Genomic DNA, 25,832 nt, shown 5'->3' with positions numbered 1-25,832 from the left:
GTTTCATTCCCAAAAACTCATTATTGACTTAAGAGTTAACATGCTCCCTGAATATTCTCCTTTAGTCATAATCCACTGTTGTAAAATGAGCTTGTCATTTGTAGGACGAACTGGCATCTTTAAAAGAACAGCTGGAGGAGAAGGAATCTGAAGTAAAAAGGCTACAGGAAAAATTGGTGTGCAAGATGAAAGGAGAAGGGGTGGAAATTCTCGACCGAGGTGGGTACATACATGTGACATTTGTTCTCTTACTTTGTTAGAAACCTCCCTGCGCAGCCCTCCCTTACTCTCCACACCTGCAAAAGAACCCCGTGTCAGTGGTGAGTCCTTTCAGAGAAAGGAGAAGGGTAGCGGAAACCAGCTGAGGCCAGGACAGCAAGGCCTCCTCCGAAACTCTTCCCTGTGCCTGGGGATCCAGTAGCTTCCTCTTCAGCAGCTGAAGGAGGGCAACTCTGTACTTTATGAGGTGTTTATTTTAGATTACTAAGTTGTAAATTCTGCCGAGACAGTTCTTGTTCAGATCGCAGTACAAGGAAGTGACAGAAAGCATTAAAAGGGAACATTATCATGTCCCAGGATTATTTCCCTCTGAGCTGAACTTGAAACAGCACGAACTAAGAGATTTAGAAACCGTTCCTACCCTTTTGAGAGAAGAGAGGAAAGGACTTTGCATCTTTGGAAGATCAATGAAAATTTCTTATCGTGGATTGAGCCCTGGACCTGCTAGAAAGCAAAAATAATCCTCTTTTTTGAAAACGTGTGTGAATTTATAAAAAAATTTTCTCGTAACTGGGGAAGTTTGTCTTGAATATTGTATGGACTGTCATTTTTAATACGCATTATATGTGATAGAAAATAACTTGAATGAAACGTGTTTTTATGTTATATTTGGAAATATAAACGCACAGAACACCTGACAACACTAGGTTTGATTTAACCTTTCTTTGCTATTATAAATCACTATGACATGCAAGCTACCAAAGCAACTTCTGATTCTTTTGAAACTAAAAATTCCATTGAGTGTAGCTTTAGTACATTTTTATGTGAGCATTGGCAACCTCACTGTCTGAACAATGAGGGCTTCAATTAGGTTACGTATAATGTCTTTCTTGGCTCTAGAATACCCTGGCTTTATATCCCTGTAGTTGCAATTCCCTATGGATCAGAAAGCTCAACTCATCAACCATTGAAAGATTTCTTCCCCCCTTGTGTATTTTGGCATATAATAGAATTCTGGCGTTGTGTTTTTTTGTTTTTTAAGTAAGTTCTACACTCAACATGGGGTTGGAACTCACAACCCCGAGATCAAAAATCACATACTATACTGACTGAACCAGCCAGGCATCCCTAGAATTGTGTAGTCTTTAAAGGGCGTTCACAGGTAGGTCATGCCTTTAGGGTTTTAAGAATAAAATGGAATCATATTGTGGGCTAGAGGATGTGTTGGAGTAGTGGTGCCCAAAGACGGACACTGTTCTATGAACTGCTTATTGCTAACGCACAGCCAGATAAATACAAGGGTCGGGAGCAATGTTTAGAAACTTCATAGCAATCTGATGTTGGCATAAGATCTCACTGCATGATCAGTGGACTCATCTCACTGAACGGGAGATAGACCGTATCAGTGTCATTGAATTTGAGTGGTGAGGTTCATGTGTCATAAGCCATGTGCTGGGCACATTCAGGAAAGCCATGTGCTGACCTGTAATTGGAAATGTTACAACCAAACTAATGGTGTTTTCACCCCCTAGAGTATAAGGGCTGCTTGTATACCACAGACCTAACTTTAATATTCCAGGAAATCAGGGTTCACAGAGAAGTGACAGAGATAGGAACTCAAATCCGGGTCTTCAGATGAATTATATTCTCTTTCTAACCTTACACAGAGCATCATGTATTGCAGTACCATTCTCAAAGCCACAAAATAGTGTTTAATACTCAGTTTTTATAGGGTTAGTTTCTTTATCTTAGGCAAAAGATTAAATAGTAGTACTTTAAAAATATTTATTGTTGTAATGTATATACTAACTTCCAATTCGATGGGTTTTCCTGCACAGATGAAAATTTTAAAAAGAAGCTCAAAGACAAAAGTAAGGTTTTTGGTGTATTTCCATCAGCCTTTACATTCACCAAAAGTACTACTTGAACTGTTCTTTGCATGTGTTTTAAAAACATTTCTCTCACCAAAGATGTGAAGTTGCTTCATCGATAAGCTCTCCATTTCTTCAGAGTGCACAAAATAGAGGGTAAATAAACAAACAGTAAAAACAAGGAGTAAAAGGTCATTTTGCTAATTTTTTTTTTCCTGACTCAGCCCTTTTTGCTCCACAGGGTACAGCAGAACACCCAGAGTAGCAGAGGTGTGGAAGAATTTTCTCTGTAGTTCAGGAGACAGAGCGTCAGAGGAGAAAATTACTTTTCAATGTTTTATAGCCCACTTCTTCCCTGAGATCTACATTAGGAACTAAACATACACTGTTGGTGTTAGGAAAGAGATTGTACCCAGGCTGATTAACAGAACCCAGATTATCTAATGCATCATCAAGATAAATCATTAATTAATAGGCTTTTTCCTCCAGATGTTGAATTCTTATGTCCAGAGAATTGGGCATCAAAAAAAAGACAATTTCCACAGAATATACCTTCATATTGAAAATGTTGTATCAGCGATGAATGATGCATTTTAAAACTTACCTTAAGTAGTAGTTTGTTGTGTTTTTTTTTTTCTCAGAAGCAGGTAACCTTAGCTCAATTTTTTTTTTTGTTTGAATTTTTTAAATTTGTGATTTCATTTTAGGTTGACATTCCATCTTAAAATATTGGTTCTTTTATTGTTAAAGTAATATGCTTTTGTATTTGACTGTCAAATTTTAAGAAAAAAATCACATTTATCTTTTAAAATAGTGTTGGAAATGATGTTTATAGATGAAGCAAAGTACTTCTCCTTCTGTATGGAACCCACAACCAACTTCATAGCATGACTGCTATAGATGCCACATTCCATCAGGCTCTTGCCATTCATGTCTCCATCTTGGTTAAAACTGAGTATCCTGTCCTCTGCTTATGTCATCATGTACACTGTTCATCGCTTTCACCCACTGCTTTCTAGGTTTCTTTTTTTTTTATTGAAAAACTGTGTTTTCATGGTTGTAGCACTGAAATTTCACCTTCTGTGTTCTCGTGAGTATTTTGTTGTTGCTTCGAGAGAGGGTAGTTAGCTCTCACCCTTATTGTTTGCTTTCTGGAGTGATGATTATTCAAGCGACATGGAAGGTGTTCATTTTTCAGATTTTTCCCAAAAGAGGATATGGACGGTAAACATTTCATTAAAACATTTCAGTCTGAAGAGTCAGCCCCTTGTTATTGTCACACATGTTAACAAAACTGACTTCTGACGTGATGTTATGATATTTTCAGATATTGAAGTGCAAAAAATGAAAAAGGCTGTGGAGTCTTTGATGGCCGCAAATGAAGAAAAGGTATCTAGATGAAATTAAAGTATTTATGTGGGTGTGTACCACCATTTTGATCATCCCATGCGTTTTCTTGAAGAAGAACCCTACACACTACTGACATTGAGGGACAACTGTTCTCCCTTTCTACCCTCGTGTGCCTGCTCTCGGTGATGGCAGTTGTCATTGTGACTGTGTGGGTAGAGCGGTGACTGGCAGCACTGGGTCCACTGAGATCTCCCTCCCCCACCTCCCTGTGAATCTGGAAAAATGTTCAAGCCCTCAGATCATTTCTTTATATTCAGGTGGGAAATGAGAGAAAGGATACAGTCCCTAGTGCATCCTTTCTGGGCTAGCATGAACTCTGAAAGGGGTGGCCCATGACAGCTGTTAGCTTCCTGATGAGGTTGATTTTCTTCATATCATTTCCTTCACACTCCTGGATTCTTTCACATGAGGGATTGTCTCTGTTCTCCTGAGAGGTGAGATACGAGAACAGAGGCATAGGCACCATGAAATAAAATATGGCCCTAGGCTGTCTTTTAGCTTTGTTGGCCAAATGCCAGGGTCTCCAGAGTCGTCTTTCCTGTTGCTTCCCTGATTTCATTCTGCTTAGAACAGGGAAACAGTGTCCTCTAAAGCAAGGTGTTTCTTCACGGCCTACCTGATCAGCCATATATCCAACAGACAGCAACAGTCGGGTTCAGCTCCCTTCATCAGAACTACTCTTACCTCATGTTACTCAATGAAGAGAACAAGGAAGCATTTTCCCAAGAAAAGAGTCATTTCAAGGAAGTAAAAAAACAAGCAACTGCCAAAGAACTTTGCCTTGATCTTTTTGTCTCATCTTGTTTCTTTCTCTAATTCTTGTGTTCTCTGTTTTACTCTATATTTTTGCCTTTCATTCTCTTTATTTGCTCTTTATTAGGAAATAAACTCATCGCCCTCTCCAACCACCTGTATATAGGTTTCTTTTTGCTAGTCTTTCCAATATGGAATAAAAAGGAAAGTCTTTACCAAGGGGCCAGTGTAGTTTTTACTTTTTTTTTTTTTAAAGATTTTATTTATTTGACAGAAAAACAGCGAACAGGGAGCTTGATATGGGGCTTGATCCCAGGACTCTGGGATCATGACCTGAGCCAAAGGCAGACGCATAACTGACTGAGTCCCTTAGATGCCCCCGTAGCTTTTACTTTTAAAAAGTAATCACAGATTCATTTAGTCTTAATTTCTCTCTTTCAAAAAGCATCAATAACAAACAAATCTCCCAGTGTTGACTGAGGGCTTACTAGACATTCAAACGGCTTTAGGAGCACCAACCTGACGTAAGTTTTTAGTAGTTCCAGAAGGCTTCAAAGGGGTCGGGTCGCATTTGAGCAAAATCTGAGGAAAGGCAAGAGTTGTTCATCAGGAAAATGAAAGCTTCTAAGGAGAGTATCTACGAGCCAAACATGTCTCAAAAGCCCAGGCTTGGAACGGCCCAGTGCATGTTGGGAAAGTTCAGAATGAGATAAGGTAGAGGAGTATATGAAGCTGACATTTACACAGGTTGACAGGATTTTTGAAAAATTTTGGATTTGAGGGCTCCTGGGTGGCTCAGTTGGTTAAGCACCTGCCTTCGGTCAGGTCATGATCACAGGGTCCTGGGATTGAGCCCCACATCAGACTCCCTGTGGGAGCCTGCTTCTCCCTCTCCCTCTGCCCCTTCTCCCTGCTTGTTCTCTCTCACTCTCACCCTCTTTTTGTCTCGAATAAGTAAAATCTTTGAAATTTTTTTTTTTGGATTTGAGAACAAGTTTCTAGTTTGAGTAACGAGGTGAATGATAGTGCCCTCAAAGAGTTAAGGGAATCTAAGAAGAGGCTCAAGTACCAGGGGCAAATAATGAGCTTAATTTTAGAGACATTCACTTTGATGTGCTTACGGGACTTTTAAAAGGAGATTTCTCATAGAAAGTTGGAAAAGTGAATCTAAATTTTGGGGTTAATGTATAATTATAGATTGGATAGGGAATGAACCCCATCAATCTAAGGAAAAATACAGAATTGTAGATTTTCAGGGACTAAACTGTAGTTGATATGTAAGTTAGCTTTTGCTCCATGACAAATCACATTTATTATTTCTCATACTTCTGATGGTTGGTTAGGTGGTTCTCTTCGTCTGGGCTGGCTTTGTTGATCTCTGCAGTTAGCTGGTGGGTGGGATGGGGCTGGATGGTCTAGGCTGGTGTGACTCACATGTCTAGTGATTAACTCACTTGCGTAGGCTGGGCCCATCTGGGATGTCTCTTTTCCAAATGATCTCTCGTCTTCCAGTAGACTAGTCTATGCTTCTTCATATAATGAAGGTTCCCTGGAGCAGAGAGAGAGGGCAAACCCTAACCACATTTGTTGATATCTCTTTGGCCAAAGCAAGTCACATGGCCAGGCCCAAGACCAGCGAGGGAAGAGCTAGGGAACCCATTTTTTTAGAATCCACCAGAGTCAGGGTAAAGGACAAAATCTTAAAGCACTAACATTTTATAGACTGGGCTGGGTAAATAGTGGGGATAGTGGAAGTAGAATATCTATCTGGTCAAGAAATTAAGAAATCAAAATAGAAGAAAAGAAAGAGTGGAAAGAAAAGTGAAGGAAAAAGGAGGAGGAAAGAGTGGGGTCAGTCAAGTATCAGAAGTCAAATTAGAAAAAGGATGAAAAGTTCTCTTATTTTTAGTAAATATGAAGTCTCTGATGACTAATTGGTACAACTTTGGCTGAGTGTTTTGCGAAGAGAAAGGCCAGATTGTGATTGATGATATCAGGTAAAGACAACAGGTGTAGATCTTTCTTTCAAGATCTGACCCATAAGTTGGAGAGGAGAATAATTAAAGTTGATTTCTTTCTTGTTTTTTTTTTGTTTTGTTTTGTATCTTATTGCCTTGTATTGTTTTTGTTTTTTAAAGATGGCAGCTGAAGGATAGGATCTCTAAATTTAGAGGTACTTTTTCTCTATCTCTGATGTACGTAGGAAAACTGTTTTAGATATTATCAGTTTTACTAAAGTTTAGAAATATTCCTTGAATAATGTAAATAATTCATGTCTCCCTATTCTTTGTGTTGCAATTACTTTTACTGTTTAAACTCATAGTTTAAAGATGACAATTTATTTTATTAATAGGATCGGAAAATAGAAGATCTTCGACAGTGCCTGAATAGGTACAAGAAAATGCAAGATACGGTGATAATGAGCCAAGGTAAAAAAGGTAGTGTAGCTCTATAGGTTTTTCTACTTTACTTGATTTTAAGTGGCTATGAACTTTAACATTTGGTTTCATTTTCCTGGAATATCCATTATTCTAAAATTGTTTGTTTATTCATTCAACAATATCATTAGGAAACAATATCACACACTTTCTTGGTGAGTAGGCCAAAGAGAATACTGTGGACTGGTTGGTCAAGGAGAACCTCTGTGTGGAGTTCATCAGGTAGCATTCTATACAGAACAGTCTGTTCTAGAGCCTGTGGGGAGGGGCATCTGGGTGGCTCAGTGGATTAAGCATCTGCCTTCAGCTCAGGTCATGATCCCAGGGTCCTGTGATCGAGTCCTGCATTGGGCTCCCTGATCAGCAAACAGTCTGCTTCTCCCTCTACCCTTCCCTCCTGCTTTTGCTTTCTCTCTCTCAAAAATAAATAAGTAAAATCTTTTTTTTTTTAAAGAGCCTATGGGGAAAATGGACTTGATGTATTTAAGAAATAAAAAGACCATTGTGACTGACTGGAAGCTAGTGATCAGGGGGAGAATGAGAGAAGATGAGCCGAGCGGATAGAAGTTAGTGTTGGCCAGGTCAGGCAATGTGAGGCATTCAGCTCTGTGAGCCCAGAGGGATCCACTGAAGGGTTTTTACAAGTCTGCGGCATCTTCGTAACAAATGGACCATATTGGGAGGAGGGAGCAGTATCGGAAGGAAGAGAAGCCAGTCAATAGGCTCTCGCAGGATTCCAAATGGAATGTTAAATGGTACTGATTAGAAACATATTTTGGTGTTCGAACTAACACAGTGGTGTGATGAATTAGATGAGAGTGAAGAAGAGGAAAGAATCAAGAAAGATTGACATTTTTGACTAAAGCGACCGGGTGGATGATGATTCCATTTACCAAGGTAGTGAAGCCTAGTGAGGGAGCACTGAAATGATTAAGGGGGATTGTGTTCAGTTTTGAGTGTGTTAAGTTAAAACATAAAATAAAACCAAAACCATAAGACATCTAAGTAAAAATAGTCACACTTCGATGGGGATTAAGGAGTGCACTTGTTGGGATGAGCACAGGGTGATGTTTGGAAGTGTTGAATTACTATATTGTATGCCTGAAACTAGTATTACACTGTATGTTAATTAGAATTAAAAACTTAATAAAATAGTTATGCCTTTTGATGTGGTATTATTTTATCTGTGCATGGTCCAGTTGGCCATCCTCAAATGTGGAAAATCTCTGGGGCTCATTTAAAACAAAAGTGTTAAGAACTTTGGAAGTTTTCTTGTTCATTAGCAATGCAAGGTGGAGTTATTTGCTGTAAAAGTAAACATGAGTAATAAATTTTTTCAGAGATACTTGTGAAATACTCAGATTTTGGAATTTCAATTTCGATGAGTTCAAAAAGAAAGAAAATCCTACTTTAGACGAGGATTTCTGAGAGGGAAAAAAAATGGATCTTCATCTTATTTTCCACAGGACTTAGTGTATGTTAAAATTTTGTAAATACCCAAATGAGCAAGCAAATGAACCTCTGTCAGTATTCTTACAGCAATTCTCATCACTCAGCATTTTCTCTGCCTTCAAGAGAGTGTCTCTTTTTAGACAATATTGCAAATTAACAAGTGATTAATTTTTACATAGTCATAACATTTAAAACAGTATTTGATTTTATAGAATCTCAATACTGTAGTTTTTATATTTAAAAATCAAGGAAAAACATTAATTTCTATAATTATGGAACATGTAGAAAATCAAGAAAAGGGGTAAATATTCTTCATAATTGCACTGACATGATCATTTTTGTCAGTTTCACGGGTTTTTTTTGTTTGTTTGTTTGTTTAATCTGGTTTTGTTTTAAAACAGACTCCATGACCAGCATGGAACCCAACATAGGGCTTGAATTCACGACCTGGAGATCAAGACCTGAGCAGAGATTGAGTCTGATGTTTGGGGTGCCTGGGTGGCTCAGTTTGTTAAGCATCCGACTCTAGGTTTCAGCTCAGCTCATGATCTTATGGGTCGTGAGATCAGGCCTTACCTTGACTCTGCACTCAGGTGGAGGGTACTTGAAGATTCTTTCCCTCTGTCCCTCCGCTGGCCTGTGCGTGCATGCATGTGCTCTCTCTCTCTCTCTCAAATAAATAAATAAAGCTTAAAAAAAAAAAAAAAAAAAGAGACACTTAACCAACTGAGATACCCAGGCGCCCCTCATGTATTTTTTTCATCTTTTTTAATGCTTTAAAGTGTGTAGCAAAAAGAGGTTGTTTTTCGTTTTCTTTTCCAAAGTTAGTTGTATTATTTTACATTGCCAACAACAGTGTATCACTTGCCAACACTTGGTGTGGTATTTGAAACTTAACAATCCTGTACATTTGTTATGATTTTGATTTAATTGGTTTAATGTTTAAGTATTCTCATCACAGTCCCTCATGATGAAAATTATTGGACATCTTATCATGTACTTACTGACATTTGTATATTAAAAAGAGGTAGTTTTAACCACCATTGCAAATTATGTCCTGTTCTGATGAAGAGTTTATAAACAGTGATTTCTAACTAGTATTTGTATTTACTTAGTCCTTAGAGAATGCCAATAATACCTACATTTTAATGAAATTAGAATAAATGCCTAATAAAAATCTAAGAAGGTAAGTCTAGTTAACAGCTTTAAATGAGTTTATGATTTGCCATTTTGTACTATTCAGAGAATAGTGTTTCAAGCATCATTTTTTGGTTTTAAAAAAGAATATCTGACATAATTGTTCAGCACCTAATCCTCTTTATCGCTGGAGATGTAGAAGTAGTTCTCAAAGTTGGCCGCTTTGCTGGGTATGTGGTTGCATTTGTCCATACGGCTGTCCTTTCTGCTTTAAAATAAATGGCACAGAAGGATCATCTTAAGGAAACAGAAGATTGCCTATTGTTTTTTTTTTTCTTTATGTGTGTGTGGTTTTTGTTCTTTTGTTTTTTAAGAACACAGAAATGATGTGAGTGCTGTGAAATGTGTAAACCTGGCAATTCACAGACCTGTACCTTTGGGGATAAAAATACATTATATGTTTATAAAAAAATTAAAAATTAATAAAAAAAAAACACAGAAATGATGAATATTGAGTTTCTCATGGTGACTGTGTTGCTGTTCAGAATTAGTTTGTTGTACCACTGATATTCTCCAGCTTGGTTGTTTCTGAACTGAAATTTGTAAAGCCCCAAATTCTGAAACAAAATTAGGGAAGTTGTTGGACTAAATTAACTTCTGATTTCAAGGCTGTGAGTCCATGGTAGTAGCTGTTAATACCACCCTCAGGCTTCAGGTGGTCATAGTTTAACATGTCTCCTAGAGGCACTCTTGTTATTTTTCTAAGGATTTCAGAGGAAACTCACTTTTGATTTTTGAGGATGAGAAAAATTTTTATATTCAGTTGGTATTCTTCCTCCAAAAATGAAATGTAAATGAAAAGCTGCCATTCTCTTCCTTTTCCTAGACCAAGATGGCGACTTTGATGGTCTGCTCACTTCTGGTTCCATCTCCACTTTGCTGGATGAGCAGGGTTTTAGTGACCCGGAGAAAAGTCTATCATCTACACCAGTCATGGGATCTCCCAGTCGTGACCCATTTAACACAAGTGTTCCAGAAGAGGTATTTACAGACTCTCAACATTATCTTTGTAGTGAAGAGATTGTGTCATTGAAGGTTAAAATGCTGTTGACAGCATGAAAGACATGGGATCTTTTCTCATTGTGGCTACTGACTGAGTCTTAGCAATTTTCATGTCAAAACTCAGTCTCGTAGGACTTTATTTGAAAGATTGGTGTTTTCCCCCCTCTTTAATAAATAAATACCTTGGGCAATGTCAAAATTGCTTAAATAATTCAGGAAGAACATGGGAGAAAGATGTCATCCTAAATAGATTACAATCTATGCAATAATAATCTTTATTAGTAAAGAACAAATAGGGAATAAATGAAGAGGGATAAAGTGAGATTATATAAAGAAGTTGGTTTTAGTCACTTCCAATGGTGCCTCTGAAAAATTCTGGACTAAAATCTTCCCTGACTTCTTTAGACTTGGAAAAAAGCAGCTGGACAGGAATACTTAGTCTTTTTTTTGTTTTTTTTGACAGAGATCACAAGTAGGCAGAGAGGCAGGCAGAGAGGGAGGAGGAAGCAGGACCCTGGGATCATGACCTGAGCCGAAGGCAGAGGCTTTAACCCACTGCGCCACCCAGGCGCCCCAGGAATACTTAGTCTTGAACTCGTTTACTTTTCTTTCACATCAGACTGGTGCCAAAATCTGTTTCCATTATCTATTGCAAACCACCCCAAAAGTTTGTGGCTTGAATGACAACACTTGTTTTACTAACAAATGCGTGATGTGGGTAAGGCTCAGCAGGAACATTTCTTCTGCGCTCCACTGGGCAGTAGTTGGAATGGCGTGAAGGCTGGAGGCTTGAGTCATCTGAAGGCTACCCATTTGTATATCGCATGATTGGTGCTACTGTTGCCAGGACCTCAGCTGAGGCACTAGCTGGAAATACCTGTGACTGTCTGGCTTTCTCCTAGCATAGCATTTAGATCCTAAGGATGAGCATCCCAATAAGAGGACTGGGCATATTTATATAATCTTTTATGCTATGACTCAGAAATCCTGTGACATCCCTTCTCCTATAGTCACAGGCCCACACACATTCACAGAGAGGAAACAAAGGCCCTACCTCTTGATAGACAAGTAATAATATCACATTTGAGAAGAACACGTGGGATGGCATATACCCCTGTGACCATATTCGACTAGTACAACTGCCCTCCACTCTCTGACTACAATCATTTATATCCCTCTCCCATGCAAAATGTCCTCATCCCCTCGTCAAAGACCTCTTGGTCTTATTCCAGTCGGGCTTCCGCATCCCAAGACCTTGTCATCCAGACCCGGTCAAGACGTAGGTGCAGCTGCTCAGGTTTGGCTTCTTGAGTAGCACTCCATTCCATTTAAAGAACCAGGAAATTCAACGTCAAGTCGTTTGTCCCCTACACACCTGACATACAGTGGTGGAATGGGCATAGTAACTACCAGGCATTCCCATGCAAGAAGAGGGAACATGGACATGGAAGACACCCAGGTATCATTAGTCGGTAGCAGTTTCCAAATCCAGCCAGGCTCGTGTGGCCAGTCCCTTGACAGGGTCCAGACCTCTGGGCTCTTGGTTGTTCCTTGGGAGTAATCTTTCCATTTCTAGGAGAAAGAACCTGTAATTGCAGATGAGTTGTTTTCTGCAAAAGTATCTATACGGGTCCAGAGCCTTCTGCCTCCTACTATCTCTGTCCCTGTTGGTCTAATTTGGTGTAATATTTTATTCATTTGGAATTTCTTATGAACCAATTTATAATCCACTCCATCAGGTAAAGGATACCTGCAGTTATCTTCACCATAAGACTTTCTCTATCTTAAGTTTTCTGTAAGGCTGCTATGGAATATCCCTCTATTTTTAGAGTTGTCTATCTTTTTTTTTTTTTTTTTAAACATTTTATTTATTTGACAGAGAGAGAAATCACAACTAGGCAGAGAGGCAGGCAGAGAGAGAGGAGGAAGCAGGCTCCCTGCGGAGCAGCGAGCCCGATGCGGGGCTCGATCCCAGGACCCTGGGACCATGACCTGAGCCGAAGGCAGCGGCTTAACCCACTGAGCCACCCAGGCGCCCCAAGAGTTGTCTATCTTTTTGAAGGTTTCAATGAGACAGCTGTACCTTAAGTCTTCCTGAGATCTTTTTTTTTTTTTTTTTAAGGCACATAGATTGCCAAATTCTTTTTTTTTTTTTTAAAGATTTTATTTATTTATTTGACAGAGAGAGATCATAAGTAGGCAGAGAGGCAGACAGAGAGAGTGAGAGGGAAGCAGGCTCACCGCTGAGCAGAGAGCCCGATGTGGGACTCGATCCCAGGACCCTGAGATCATGACCTGAGCCGAAGGCAGCAGCTTAAACCACTGAGCCACCCAGGCGCCCCAAGTCTTCCTGAGATCTTAACCTAGGCACACCCGTGGCTTCCTGACAGCACCTCCCTCTTTGCCCTAGAACTTTTTTTTTTTTTTAAGATTTTATTTATTTATTTGACAGAGAGATCACAAGTAGGCAGAGAGGCAGGCAGAGAGAGAGGAGGAAGCAGGCTCCCTGCAGAGCAGAGAGCCCGATGCGGGACTCGATCCCAGAACCCTGAGATCATGACCTGAGCCGAAGGCAGCGGCTTAATCCACTGAGCCACCCAGGCGCCCCGTAGAACTTTTAATTTTAGTGCAGTGTACTGTCTAGAGAAACTAGGAATGGGAAAAATTGTTTTTGTTATTGTTTTTGTTTTTTAACTAAACAGTCTTGTCTACCTTATGTTTTCCAATTCCCCTTTTGGTCGTCTTTCCTTTAACATTTTACTGTATGCAGTGAGAAAAAAAACCAAGTGGCATCTTTTCTTTTCACATCTATTCCTGCTGATTACCTAATGAGAAAATGAAATTTGAATTGCGTGAAAATGAATTCAAGGAGGAAACATTTCTCTCTTCACTATAGGAGAGGGCTAAAAGATGTCAGTCATAAGGATTACTGGGTAGGGGAAATTGGAGGGTGGTGATCAAAAGGTACAACTTCCAGTTATAAGCAAGTGAGTGCTGGGGGTATAAGGTACAACATGATGACTATAGTTAACACTGCTGTCTGGTATGCCTGAAGGTTCTGAAGGTTGCTAAGACTATAGATCTGAAAAGTTCTCATTGCAAGGAAAAAAAAATGTTTTTTTCCCCTTTTCTTTTTTTTTTTTTAATTTATACAGTACTGCATGTCAGCGATATCCCAATAAAACTGGAAAAACAAGGCAAAGGATTAGTTAAGGAATAAAAAATATTTTAGAGGGGGAAAATCCCCTAATTGCTAAATATATTTCTACTGAAGGGAAAAATAACATCTGACAGTCAATGAGTGTGCTTGCTGCCTGTTTACAGAATGGCACATGTTACATGTGAGATTTGCCCAGATAGTCTCTTTAAAAAAGTCTTTCCGATGTGAATTGTACTTTAATGAGACTTTTCGTTTGGAACCAGAATGATTTGATGAGGACTGAATGTATTCAGCTACATTGTTAATGAAGAGCTAGGAGGGAGATTGGAGTTGGGATTTAAAGCCCTAAGTTCAAAACAAAATCAAGGAAATGGATCAGTTTGTTAGTGGAGCCATTTCCTTCCCATTGATTAGGAACCCGGGGAGCTACTGTGAACTTGACAACACAAGGAATGATGGCTCAGTAATTTGCCTAGAACTAATCATAAAGATTGAAATTTAAAAAAAAAAAAAGTGAAGTAATCTCCTATTTTACAGCAATAGGACTTGTTAAAGAACAAAATTCAGGGGCGCCTGGGTGGCTCAGTAGGTTAAGCCTCTGCCTTCGGCTCAGGTTATGATCTCGGGGTCCTGGAATCGAGTCCCGCATCGGGCTCTCTGCTCAGCAGGGAGCCTGCCTCCTACTCTCTCTCTCTCTCTCTGACTACTTGTGATGTCTCTCTGTCAAATAAATAATAAAATCTTTCAAAAAAAAATTCAGCTGAGAAAATTTTAAACACAGGGATGATGGCTCAGTAAGTTGCCCAGAACTAATCATAAAGATTCCAAAAAAAAAAAAGTGAAGCAACAAGATCGGACTTGTTGTTAAAGAACAAACTTCAACTGAGTAAATTTGCAACATCTTACTGGCTTTATTCAGCAATTTATGAATGAGGCAACGTCCATTTTAGCAGGTGGAAAGGAACTCTACGGATCTGTACAAAGTGAAGGGCTTTTTTAGGCAGAAGGAAGCAGGAGCAGAGGATCATGCTAGTCATTTGCTGGTTGGTTAAGTAGGGTTACTTTCCTTATGTGCAGCAAAGGGAAGTCTCGGGGCGGGTTGGGTCAGGTAACTAACAAAGGGCAGGCAAGTGCTGATTGGTTGACCTAGGTCTGCCTTTTCTGGGAGCACTGAGCAAGGAAACTTAGCTAAGTTTGGGTTTACTGACATGGAGCTTAACACGAGCCACTCCATTTTGGGCCCAATCAGATTATTTTAACAGACTTCACATGTTATAACCTCTTAGTGTCAAGGAATGAGACCACCACTCAGTAACTGGAACCAAAAACCACAGAGCTAAACGTATTGCTTATTTAGTTATCACAGTGAACTTTGTTGGTCAGGGACAGTCTCTTTGATCATATGTGGGACATGGGGGGTTGCTTGGAGCTCAGGGATTGAGGGACTCTCAGAGGCTAGAGAGAGTTGGCATCTTGAAGTGTGTTCCAGGTTGTAAGTCTGGCTTACCTTACTGGCTGACTTCAGAAGGGAGTGTAGTCACTAATTCGTTGGCTGACTGGCAAAGTGAATTCACTGAGGAAAATTTTACTTTTTTATCACAATATTTTTTAAGTGTTTCATGTATTAGTTTATGATGGGTTCTTACACCATACTGCTCTACAGTCATCGGAAATTATTTAACCCCAGAGTATAAAATTTCTTCCATAGATTCCATCCTTAGGATACACAAAGCATTTGTTTAGGAAGGTGTATTAGGCATTTTTGTTGGTGCTGCTGTAATATTATTATTATTATTATTTTTAAAGATTTTATTTATTTATTTGACAGATATCACAAGTAAGCAGAGAGGCAGGCAGAGAGAAAGGCTCATGACCTGAGCCGAAGGCAGAGGCTTTAACCCACTGAGCCACCCAGGCGCCCCTGCTGTAATATTATTAAGCCAAGTGTTTTAAGTGGTATCCACAAAGAATTGGTTTGGGCATGCCTAGGTGGCTCAGTCGTTAAGTGCCTTCTGCTCAGGTCCTGATCCCAGGGTTCTGGGATGGAGCCCCTCATCAGGCTCCCTGCTTGGGGAAGTGGGAAACCTGCCTCTCCTTCTCCCACGCCTCCTCCTTGTGTTCCCTCCTGCCATGTTTCTCGCTGTCTAATAAATAAATAAAATCTTTAAAAAAAAAAGAACTGGTTTGAACAACATTCTATGTTAGACTACTGGTAGAAAATAAAGTGAAAACGTGTGTTTACAAAGCACTTTACCCAAATCTCGTCTCAAATCATGACAACCTGGTAAGGTAGGCATTGCCATTCTCATGTTACAAAGGAGAAAACTGGTGCCCAGTTAAGTAACTTACATAAGGTTAGAACCAAGATTTTTACTAGGGCTTAAAGTTGTCAGGATCAACTATTGACTTACTTGATAGTATTTATTATGTTTTATTCAGAACCAAGTTCAAAAATGACCTTCCTCCAGAATGTTTTCTCTGATTTTAACAGTCATTGATGTTTATATCTGGAAACCATTTTATAAAAAGAAGAATAGTGTTTTTAAACATAGGTGTATGAAATTTTTTTGATGGACCATGTAATTGTCTCAATTATTTTTTTTTCTCTGTGACTTTTAGCGGATTTTTTACTTTCTCTAATTACATTACAGTTCCATACCAGCATCTTGCAAGTTTCAATCCCTTCATTACTGCCAACATCTAAGGGCTTGGAAACGGCTGAAAGAGCAAAATTGCCTCCTCAACCAGAGACTTCATTCGAAGAAAGGTATGTCATTTATGACCCAACATTGCAATATAAATGTTCAGCAGAGTAGATCAAGCAAACACAAGAGTGCATTGCAATTTATTTACAGACACAGGTTTTACTGTGAGAGGCAAGAAACTGTAAGGCATGTGCCAGGGGACCAGTGTGAATCAATCACTACAGCCAGTTCTGGATTATTGAAATAAAGGGTGTGAAGCAAGAAGTCCTAGGACAGGAGTCCAGGGAGGTGTAGTGTTCAGGTTAGAGACTTGAGGGGACTCAAGTTCTATGTCCTAAGTCATGAGGGGCTGCCAGTGGGTCCCAAGCCCCATGGCAATGGTCATGTGGCCCAGGCTGTTCGGAAGAAGGTTTTGGGACAGGGATACAGTAGTTTCTCCATTAACAAGTAGAATTTTGAGGGAGCATGCTCTCAATTACTTAACCTTATAATGAGACCGAATAAAAGAAAATATAATAGAATATTTTAGGGGCGCCTGGGTGGCTCAGTGGGTTAAAGCTCTGCCTTTGGCTCAGGTCATGATCCCAGGGTCCTGGGATCGAGCCCCACATCGGGCTCTCTGCTCATCAGGGAGCCTGCTTCCTCCTCTCTCTCTGTCTGCTTCTCTGCCTACTTGTGATCTCTCTGTCAGATAAATAAATAAAATATTTTTTTTTAACAAAAGAAAATATAGTAGAATGTTTTAAAAGAGAGGGGCAGCTGGGAGTCCTCAGTAAGTTCAGCAGCTGACTCTTGATCTCAGCTCAGGTCTTGATCTCAGGGTTGTGGGTTCAAGCCCCATGCTGGGCATGGAGCCTTGTTTAAAACAAACAAACAAAAAACAAGGCTATTTTAAAAGAGAAATAGCTTTCCTAGCACAATTTTTTGTTTTTTTTTGACAGTTCTGCTTACTTAGAATATATATGGTCTTTTACGTGTGAAGCACACACATTCCATTTTTTTTCCCTTTTCTTTTCTTTCTTCTTTTAGTGATGGAAAAATAATCCTTGGTGCTTCTGTTGAAACCCAGCCGTGCGATAGTCTTTCGTAAGTCATGTTCTTGAATGTGGAAAATGTCACTGATACCTTGGAGAGAAGAAGCTTCTCTCATACTCACAGTGACCACTGTGAGAAGCAGATGACTGAGGCCTGAATACATTAATGCAGGTGTGGTGGTTGGATGTAGGGGGAAGGGGGGGTTGTGAGTTAACAAAGAGATACTTGCTCACTGACCATTATCCATTATCTCGTGCCAAGTGTTTGCATGGCTTTAGCCTTCCTTCATCAGTTTTCATGGGAAGTGCAGTGCTTTGAATTTTAGGTTTGCACTGGCTTGCATTTTGACCCTAGCAGAAAAGAGTCACAGAGAATGATGTAATGGCTGGAAAGGCTGCAGTAGTTTTTTGCATTCTCCATGTAGTAAACTGGTCCATTATCTATGTTTATCCAAGTTCAAGTCTGAATTAGGAAAATCTATTTCCAGAGCAGTATTCAAAGATGAGATCTTCTCTTTTCTCACCATTACCTTTTACTTTATTTGGTACTGGACATGTCTAGTAACTTAGGTACACACGAGTACATGAGAATTGCCTTTTAAAAGTTTGTGTATGTATGTTATTCTGCTTCTTAGAGCTTTTTTCTCTCTCTAAACTGGTCACCTATTCCTGCCTTCCTTTTTTGAAAAGACCAGCCCTGTACACTTGAATGCTGGTTATGTGAAAGGGAAAAAAATCTCTGGATGTTTACAGTGTCACTTCACCTTTGCAAGGAGAGCAAACGAATTATTATGGGCAGCCAGAGGGATTTTTCTTGTATGTCTCGATCAGAACTATAAAATGAAGTACTTGGCCAGATTCAGAAAATGGATTCCTTTGTGAATTGAAAAGTAACACTTCTGTCCTTTATTTTAATTACAAGGATTATATGTTAAAAGTATGTGAGTATTTTAGAAGTTCCCTGGTATAGTAACTAAAATTTAAATAAAAATTAAAAAAATGTTCCTGGTCTAAATGTATACGTAAAAGGATACTCCACTGGTCCATGGAAAAATGCTGGTTTATTTTCAAATGTTGACATCACAAGGAGAGTCCTAAGTGTTTTTCCAGCTATTCTAACATGTGTGGGACATTTAGAGTTATTGGCAGGACAGTTAACCACCTCTGCTTTTAAAAGAACTCAATGTTATAATTTAGTTAAGCACATAAGTGACTGCCTGAATCCGAATTTTCTTTTATGACCAGGATTCAACCCACACACAGTTTTAGTTTCTTTCCAAGATACTCTCCTAAGAAACAGTGGCACCAGAGCCACTTATTATTAATCCTAATTACTATTATTGTTATTTTTAGAACTTCAAGTCTGCAAAAGTCCAGCAGCCTGGGCAATCTGAAGAAAGAGTCATCAGACGGGGTTGGTTCTGTGTTGTTTCTCTGTCTGTTACCCTGAGACGCAAATATTTAGGGATCCTCACATTTTCCCACTTTGCAAATAAAACTCTCAAGAAGAGCTTGAGGTTTCTCTAATGCAGATTTATTAGATACCACAGTTAATGGTAAATATTAAGAAGGATGAATATAAACGGTTGAAACTAGTATACACAATCAAAACTGAAGACTTTAATTAGCCATTATTGGAAATAAATGGAACTGAGATTGTGTAACTTAGAAGTAGATGTAAGTGTATTTTAATTTCTAGAATTGTATGTAACAGATTGTGAATACATGAAGCCATTCCTGTAACAATCTAAAATATTGTTGTTTTGAACAGGAAAAGGAGTCTGTTCAGAAGCCTCCAGAGGTAATTTTTATGTCCAGATTACAATGGAAAAATGTTTGTGATGTCTGATACATGGGATTGCTTAAATGTCTCCAAAAAACCCAAACTCAGAACCTCCAAAACATGTTATATGAAAGAAGCCAGACACGAAAGATCAGATAGTACACGATTCCATTTATGTGAAGTATGCAGAATAGATAAATCCATAGAGACGGAACACAGCTTGGCGGTTGCCAGAGATGGAGGGGGAGGAACGGAGAGAAATTGCTTCCTGGATGAGGGGTTTTATTCAGAATGATGGGGGTGTTTGGGAGCGAGGTGGAGGTGGCAGTTGCACGACACTGTGAGTGCACTCAGTGTCCCCGGATTGTTCAGTTTAGGACAGTTATGTTTTATGTTTCACCTCAATAAACTGTTGGGGGGGGACAAAAAAACAAAAACCCCCAAACTCTCAATCAGGCTATTGATGTTCTTAATAATCATATTTGGGCTTCCCAAGACCTCACAAAAAGTCCTGAGGTCACCCGTCTGAGAACAGCTGTTGATTTAATATAACCACTGTGTATACAGCAAACATTTTGGTGTTCTGTTTTGTCGTCTTTTTTTTTTCTTTTTTAAAGACCTCATCTTTAGGGCTCTGGTTCTTCTTTCCTCTGATTTTCAATCATTAACTCTGTAAAGGCTGCATTCTGGTAGACAGGCCACTTCCAGATGCACTCCCTTGACTGTTGGCTCTGAATGCCTTGAGTTGTAATGTAGGTGTCCCTGATAAGGCACAGACTGTGCACACAGCTGTAATTACAGACGTCCTTTGTCCTTTTTTGTCTTGCCAATTCAATAAATGATGAAGTGATTTTGACATCTGTGGTGAGACATAGGTAATAGTTGCACTAAACTGTGGCATCTATAAACTTGTAGTTAACGATGAGCAATAAATTCGGAGGATAAAATAACCACCTTCAAAGCTTGTGTCCCCTCTCCCCTTTCTCCGCCTCTGCAAAAACAGAAACAGAGGGCAGGAGATGTTAGAGGAATGAGAGCATGCGAATCAAAGCATCTTTGGATCCTGCTAAAATAATATAATAGATCATGTTACTGTAACTGCAAATGCAAATAACGAGAAAGCTAAAAAATCAACAGTACTTAGAAGTATAACTTAATTACAGTTAAGGTTCGCGATAAAGACCTTGACATGTTAGAGACAGCCAAAGAGTCTTCTGAATCGATGAAGAAAAATTTAATTGTAACAAGTTTAGTTTTGGTGTTAAGTGTATCTGAGCATTTCATAGTGTTTGAAAATTGGTGATCCGTGTCGGGTAACTTGCAGGCAAGATAATGAATATGTCTCAGAACACCCTTTCAAAAACAAAATGTTTAACGGTCACTGGTTGTGTCTTCATTTGACTATTAATTTCTTGAGAAGAATATTTAAAATAACTGGAGTGGGGGGCGCCTGGGTGGCTCAGTGGTTTGGGCTGCTGCCTTCGGCTCAGGTCATGATCTCAGGGTCCTGGGATCGAGTCCCGCGTCGGGCTCTCTGCTCGGCAGGGAGCCTGCTTCCCTCTCACTCTCTCTGCCTGCCTCTCTGCCTACTTGTATCTCTCTCTGTCAAATAAATAAATAAAATCTTTAAAATAGATCCTTTAAAATAACTGGAGTGGAATCTCTTTCTTTTTTTTTTTTTTTAAAGATTTTATTTATTTATTTGATAGAGAGAGAGAGATCACAAGTAGGCAGAGAGAGAGGGAGAGAGGAAAGCAGGCTCCCTGCTGAGCAGAGAGCCTGATGCGGGGCTCGATCCCAGGACCCTGGGATCATGACCTGAGCCGAAGGCAGCGGCTTAACCCACTGAGCCACCCAGGCGCCCCCCAAAACTTCTTAGCCTTTTTTTTTTTTAAGATTTTATTTATTTATTTGACAGAGAGAGATCACAAGTAGGCAGAGAGGCAGGCAGAGAGAGAGGAGGGGAAACAGGCTCCCCGCTGAGCAGAGAGCACATGGGGCTCGATCCCAGGACCCTGGGACCAAAGGCAGGGGCTTTAACACACTGAGCCACCCAGGCGCCCCGGAGTGGAATCTCTTTCTGCTGCTGGTGGAGAAGCTTGGGGATAATGCCTACTTTGCACAGTGATTATATTACACTGGGCTTCTGATGCAGTTACGGCACAAAGACTGCGAACTGCATTGTAGCCCAGTCTGTGTCATAACCGTTTGAAAAATAAGAAGTCTGCTGGTATTCTGGTTATGCAGTACCGTATTTCCATGTCTTTGGGGGAATGAGGCAAATAAAATTAAAATAAAGCTTGAGAATTTCTATATCCTAAGTATTTCACATCCGAAGCATGCAGGTTATAGGTCAGTGACAAACATGTTTTTGTTGTTGCTCTTGCTTCCTAAATAGCTTTCAGAACTGACTTTCTTTAAACTTGTAATACGGTGCTTGGTATTCATAATCAACTTGTCAGTTCCGTGAGTCTTTTAAATAAAATCACATGTATAACAGATCGGGTGTTGTGCCTGGCATGTACTCGTAATTGTGCACAGCCGTGCCGTGTTCCATTTATTATTACTTGTCTTTTAGGATAAAGCTCCGGTACAAAGCAGCCCATTTGGGAGCCTCCCTCCGAAAGCTCCGGGGCATGACGCATCTGTGGACGACAACCCCTTTGGCACTCGGAAAGCCAGATCGTCCTTTGGGCGTGGCTTTTTTAAAATAAAAAGTAACAAGAGGACAGCAAGCGCACCAAACTTGGGTACGTATGGCCAGCGTGCCTTTGCTTGAATTCACTCAGAATGCGGACAAGGTCAATCTCCTCCCTTCCCTGGTTCATCGATCTGTGCATTTTTCTTTCTCAGAAATGAAGGTGAATGAGCTGGGGGAAAAGTTTGCAAGAAACTGCCCCCATGGGTTGAATTCGGCGGTAAAGGTAGCTCTGTGTAGGCTGTCACCCTGCTCTCCTTGTTGGAGCATAAATGTAGAGGAAAGACCAAAACCCTTGACACTCTCTGACTTCATTGTAAACAACTTCTCATCTGTTTCGAAAGTGGACCAATTAACCCCATATTGTTCCTGCTAATGGAGCCTGCGATGTTGGAAGCACAGCGCGGTGCTTGCCTTTCCTTCCCCTGTGTGTATTTTGTGAGTAGGACTTTGAGCTGTGTTTCATTTTGTCATTCTCCTGTGTTCTCTCCATTGGGCTGCGTGTGATTGTGTGCGTTGTTGGGATATCTGAAGATCGTAAACGAAGTGCCAGTGCACCCACCCTAGGTATCGTACCCCTGCATGCCAGCCTTCGCCAGTGCTGTCCTCCAGGCTGAGCTAATCCTTGCTCTTGGCATCTGCGATCTCTAGAAAGCAAGCTGGCAGCGATCAGAAAATGTTGTCCTCGGCTCCAGAGAGTTCCTTCCGCCTGCTGCTAAAGTGGACTCTCTGGAGAGCCTTCGCTTCCCAGCCTACATGCTGTTTTAACCCCTGCTAATGACGCCTTGCAAGGAGCTCTGGGAGGACCCAGAAGCGCACGGCACCCTCAGAGTCCAGGGCAGGACTCTCCTGCCTCGTACCTTCCAGCTTTCTCACCCTTCCAGTGCATCCTGTCTCACACTAACTCCCAGGTCCTGGCAGTTCCTTCTTCATGTCTCCATTATCCCCAGAGAGCAATGTTTTCAGCCAAATCCAGAAGTCTGTTGAAGACATTGCAAATGATTGCTTTAGACTGACTTTTCTTAAGGGAACGTTCTTCCGACATTTATTGCTTTGAAGATGGAGGTGGCGTTTAATGATACCGGAGGAAGCTTTCTGGGATATCCAAGGATCCTCCCCCAAAGTGATTTTAGGAGAGGGGAAACTCCGTTTTCCTTTTTTAAAGTGTGGGGCACGGGAGGGAGGAAACATCCTCAAAACAAAAAATGAGAACAAGATGCTTTTAGAATGAGGGTGAGTTAGGCAACATTTTCTGGTACACCCATACCCATGATGGCTTTGGGGTTTGGATGGAAAGGTTCCTTTGGATTTTCCCTGTGGGTTTTGCTATCTTATGTAGATACCCGTACACCAGTTCATGTGGGTCAGCACAGGTGACTTCTCTCCCTTTGCGGTCTTACATTTCTATGACTTCTCTCCCTTTGCGGTCTTACCTTTCTAGAATACACATGGGATAAATAAAATCCAGACAACATTTTCAAATGTTTTTGCATCTTTCTTAGAAGAAATACATTGTTAATGCTAAGAGCCCAGTGCTGCTTATTATAACCTATAATCACAGCTGTGCTTTGTAGAAAAGTCAACTTCTGCAACTTTTATATCTTGCTGAAACACCATTTCTGTGATTTTTGTACAACTTTTTCTTTCCCGAAAAAGTGTAGTCTCAGACTGAGGAAACAGTACCGCTTGTGTTTGTTAGTGGGGGATCATGCCTTAAGCGACAGGTAAAAGAATTAAGAAATAGAGAATGCTGGGAGATCTGGGCGTAGCAAATTTGGATGTTACTCTTTCAAGGCAGAATCAACAGACACTGATTTTACATCAAAAGAAAAATTTATGCATATCCAGTACATTCTTTTCTCAGCAGGACATAGCAAGTTATAAATAGGAATAACTCTCTTGAAAAAATACTGCCAGCGCTTGGTGACTAGGATCTGATGTAAATGCCAGAGGAGAGGAGGGAGTGAAAAGAAAATGCCAAAGAATGTAAACAGGAGTAACAGGAAGAATATTAGTGTCGAGGCAATATTAAATAAGAAAATCTAAGAGAATTCTTCTGAAAATTGGATGGATTTGTTGAGTCTAAGATGTTCCTGGCACAGCAAATTGGGAATATCCATAAACATTCAGATCCTGAGTCTGGGGAGAGAGATTAGGCCCAGAGATTGTGATACCAGCTGCTTATGAATGAGGGAAGCCATCATTTAATGCCGGGCACGGAGTGGGTGAGCTTGTTCAGAGATCCTGCTGGCAGGAGCCTAGAACATAATCTCGGAGTGGAAGAAGAAAAGAAAACAGGTCCTATAGCAGAGAAGAAACGATCAGATGACAGATCTGGGAGATTGTCCTAACAAGATGAAGGGGATCATGATTTTGAAGAATGTGGGAAGAATGTCAGCAGTACCAAATGCTACAGAAAAATTGAGATTAGTTTCATTATGTACTCAGATCACTTAAAGAAAGAATGTGGCAATCCTATCCCACCTTTGAACTTCAAAGAGGTGGTAATTTGTGAGTTAATGAATTTAGGCACGATATCATACACGATATTATACACATCGTTCACTGATACACAGCAGACTGTAGAGCAGAACATACGTTTGTGTTCCGTCTTTAATATTTGTAGGGTGCTCTTTGTAAGTTACTGCTTTACAGACCAACAGAAGAAGAATTTGTTAACAGTTGCTAAAGTCAAGAAGGGTAGCATCTAGTCATGTTCATTCCATATTTTAAAACTCACCAAGTATGTATTCTGTTCTTGGAATAGCTGAAACAGAGAAGGAGACAACTGAGCACCTGGATCTGGCTGGTGTATCTTCCCAGCCGAAAGATTCGCAGGGAGGCAGTCCCTTCCAGATATCTCCACCATCGCCGGATTCCAAAAAGAAATCCAGAGGTATCATGAAACTCTTTGGAAAGTAAGTAACATGCAGACAACTGGAGGGGGCTTTGTGTTGTGTGTTGCTCAAATGTAGGAGTAAATGGAAGATTGCTGTAAACAATATGCAGTTGTAAGGCTTTGCTGTTCCTTTTATGGAAGGAAGATTGTGATCCTGGGATTCACTGCCTCACTGGGTCTCAGTTAAAGTGTAAATCCAGACATCTCTTCTGACCATACATAAGCAGTGTTCTCATTAACTTTAAAGTCCTAAGGTCTCCTCAGTTCTCTACAAGGCGATGTGATGTTGTTTCTTCTGTTCAGACTTAGGAGAAGTCAGTCAACTACATTCAACCCAGACGACATGTCTGAGCCTGAATTTAAAAGAGGAGGGACAAGGGCAACTGCAGGGCCGCGACTGGGTTGGTCTCGAGATTTGGGACAATCTAACAGGTGAGAAAAACTGAACGAAGGGACTTTGACATCTCCACCCACATGTCCAGGCTGTGAGCACTTGCAATGTTAGTATTGTCCCTGGGCTGAGCAGTAGAATCGGTTGCTTACCCCTTTGCCTGGCAGAAGGGTCCGTCGTCTTGAGAGCAGTGCAGGTTGGCAGTGGCTGGTGAAAATCATGCAGAAGATGAGTGCTGCGTGAGCCAGGGGAGGAACCGAAGCTAAAGTGCCAGCAACGTCTGTGCAAGAATGATTTTTTGACTTCCATCTGAACGGGAAAATAGTTACTCCAAGTACTCTAAAGCATAGCTCTAGAGAGATGGGCTAATGTAGCAGTTGAGAGTAGGTTCTAGAGACAGACTGCTTGGATCTGATTGCTGGCTTTGCTGCTTCATGTAACCTGGGTGACCTTTGAGCAACTACATCCATGCTCTGCGCCTCCGTTTCCCATGGTATGAATTAGTCTAATCGTGAAGATTAAATGAGTTAATATGCGTTGAGTATCTGGTAAATAGTAACTGTTCAATGAACGTTAATGACTAGTGGATTCTGTGAAAGCACCTACATAATTTCCTAAGACACAAATTCTAACAGAATTCCTGAATTTATCAGGACTGTGTAATGCTTTATCTGTTAACTCTAGGAACTTTTCCTACACCCTTACCACAATTGAGGGCTGTTTTGAAATTACTGTACTGACCTACTAAGCATGAGAAGGGTGGGGTTGGCAAACATCTAGCACAAATCATTGACACTTAAGTCTTTGGAACATGGTCCAT

At 40.3% G+C, this 25,832-nt stretch overlaps 1 protein-coding gene across 6 annotated transcripts in view; it reads left to right on the top strand.

The window, feature by feature from the left end:
- PPFIBP1 (PPFIA binding protein 1) overlaps positions 1-25,832 on the top strand; it is a 178,911-nt gene that overhangs the window by 143,239 nt on the left and 9,840 nt on the right. For 2 of the 6 annotated variants that reach the window (XM_046012039.1, XM_046012040.1), the window contains 11 exons: positions 105-219; positions 3,418-3,479; positions 6,607-6,691; positions 10,167-10,321; positions 16,154-16,269; positions 17,237-17,293; positions 18,595-18,655; positions 19,013-19,042; positions 21,603-21,774; positions 24,490-24,640; positions 24,925-25,053. In XM_046012039.1, the coding sequence (XP_045867995.1) occupies positions 105-219; positions 3,418-3,479; positions 6,607-6,691; positions 10,167-10,321; positions 16,154-16,269; positions 17,237-17,293; positions 18,595-18,655; positions 19,013-19,042; positions 21,603-21,774; positions 24,490-24,640; positions 24,925-25,053 (1,133 nt within the window). Of the gene's footprint in view, positions 1-104; positions 220-2,057; positions 2,091-3,417; positions 3,480-6,606; positions 6,692-10,166; positions 10,322-16,153; positions 16,270-17,236; positions 17,294-18,594; positions 18,656-19,012; positions 19,043-21,602; positions 21,775-22,256; positions 22,290-24,489; positions 24,641-24,924; positions 25,054-25,832 lie in introns of all 6 variants that reach the window. The other 4 variants (XM_046012035.1, XM_046012037.1, XM_046012038.1 and 1 more) reach the window with 4 other exon arrangements.

This window comes from Meles meles, chromosome 7 (genome assembly GCF_922984935.1).
Source record: "Meles meles chromosome 7, mMelMel3.1 paternal haplotype, whole genome shotgun sequence".
In the NCBI taxonomy this organism is placed as follows: domain Eukaryota; kingdom Metazoa; phylum Chordata; class Mammalia; order Carnivora; family Mustelidae; genus Meles; species Meles meles.
Note: the sequence above shows the minus strand (reverse complement) of the source record. Positions and strands in the feature narration are given on the sequence as shown.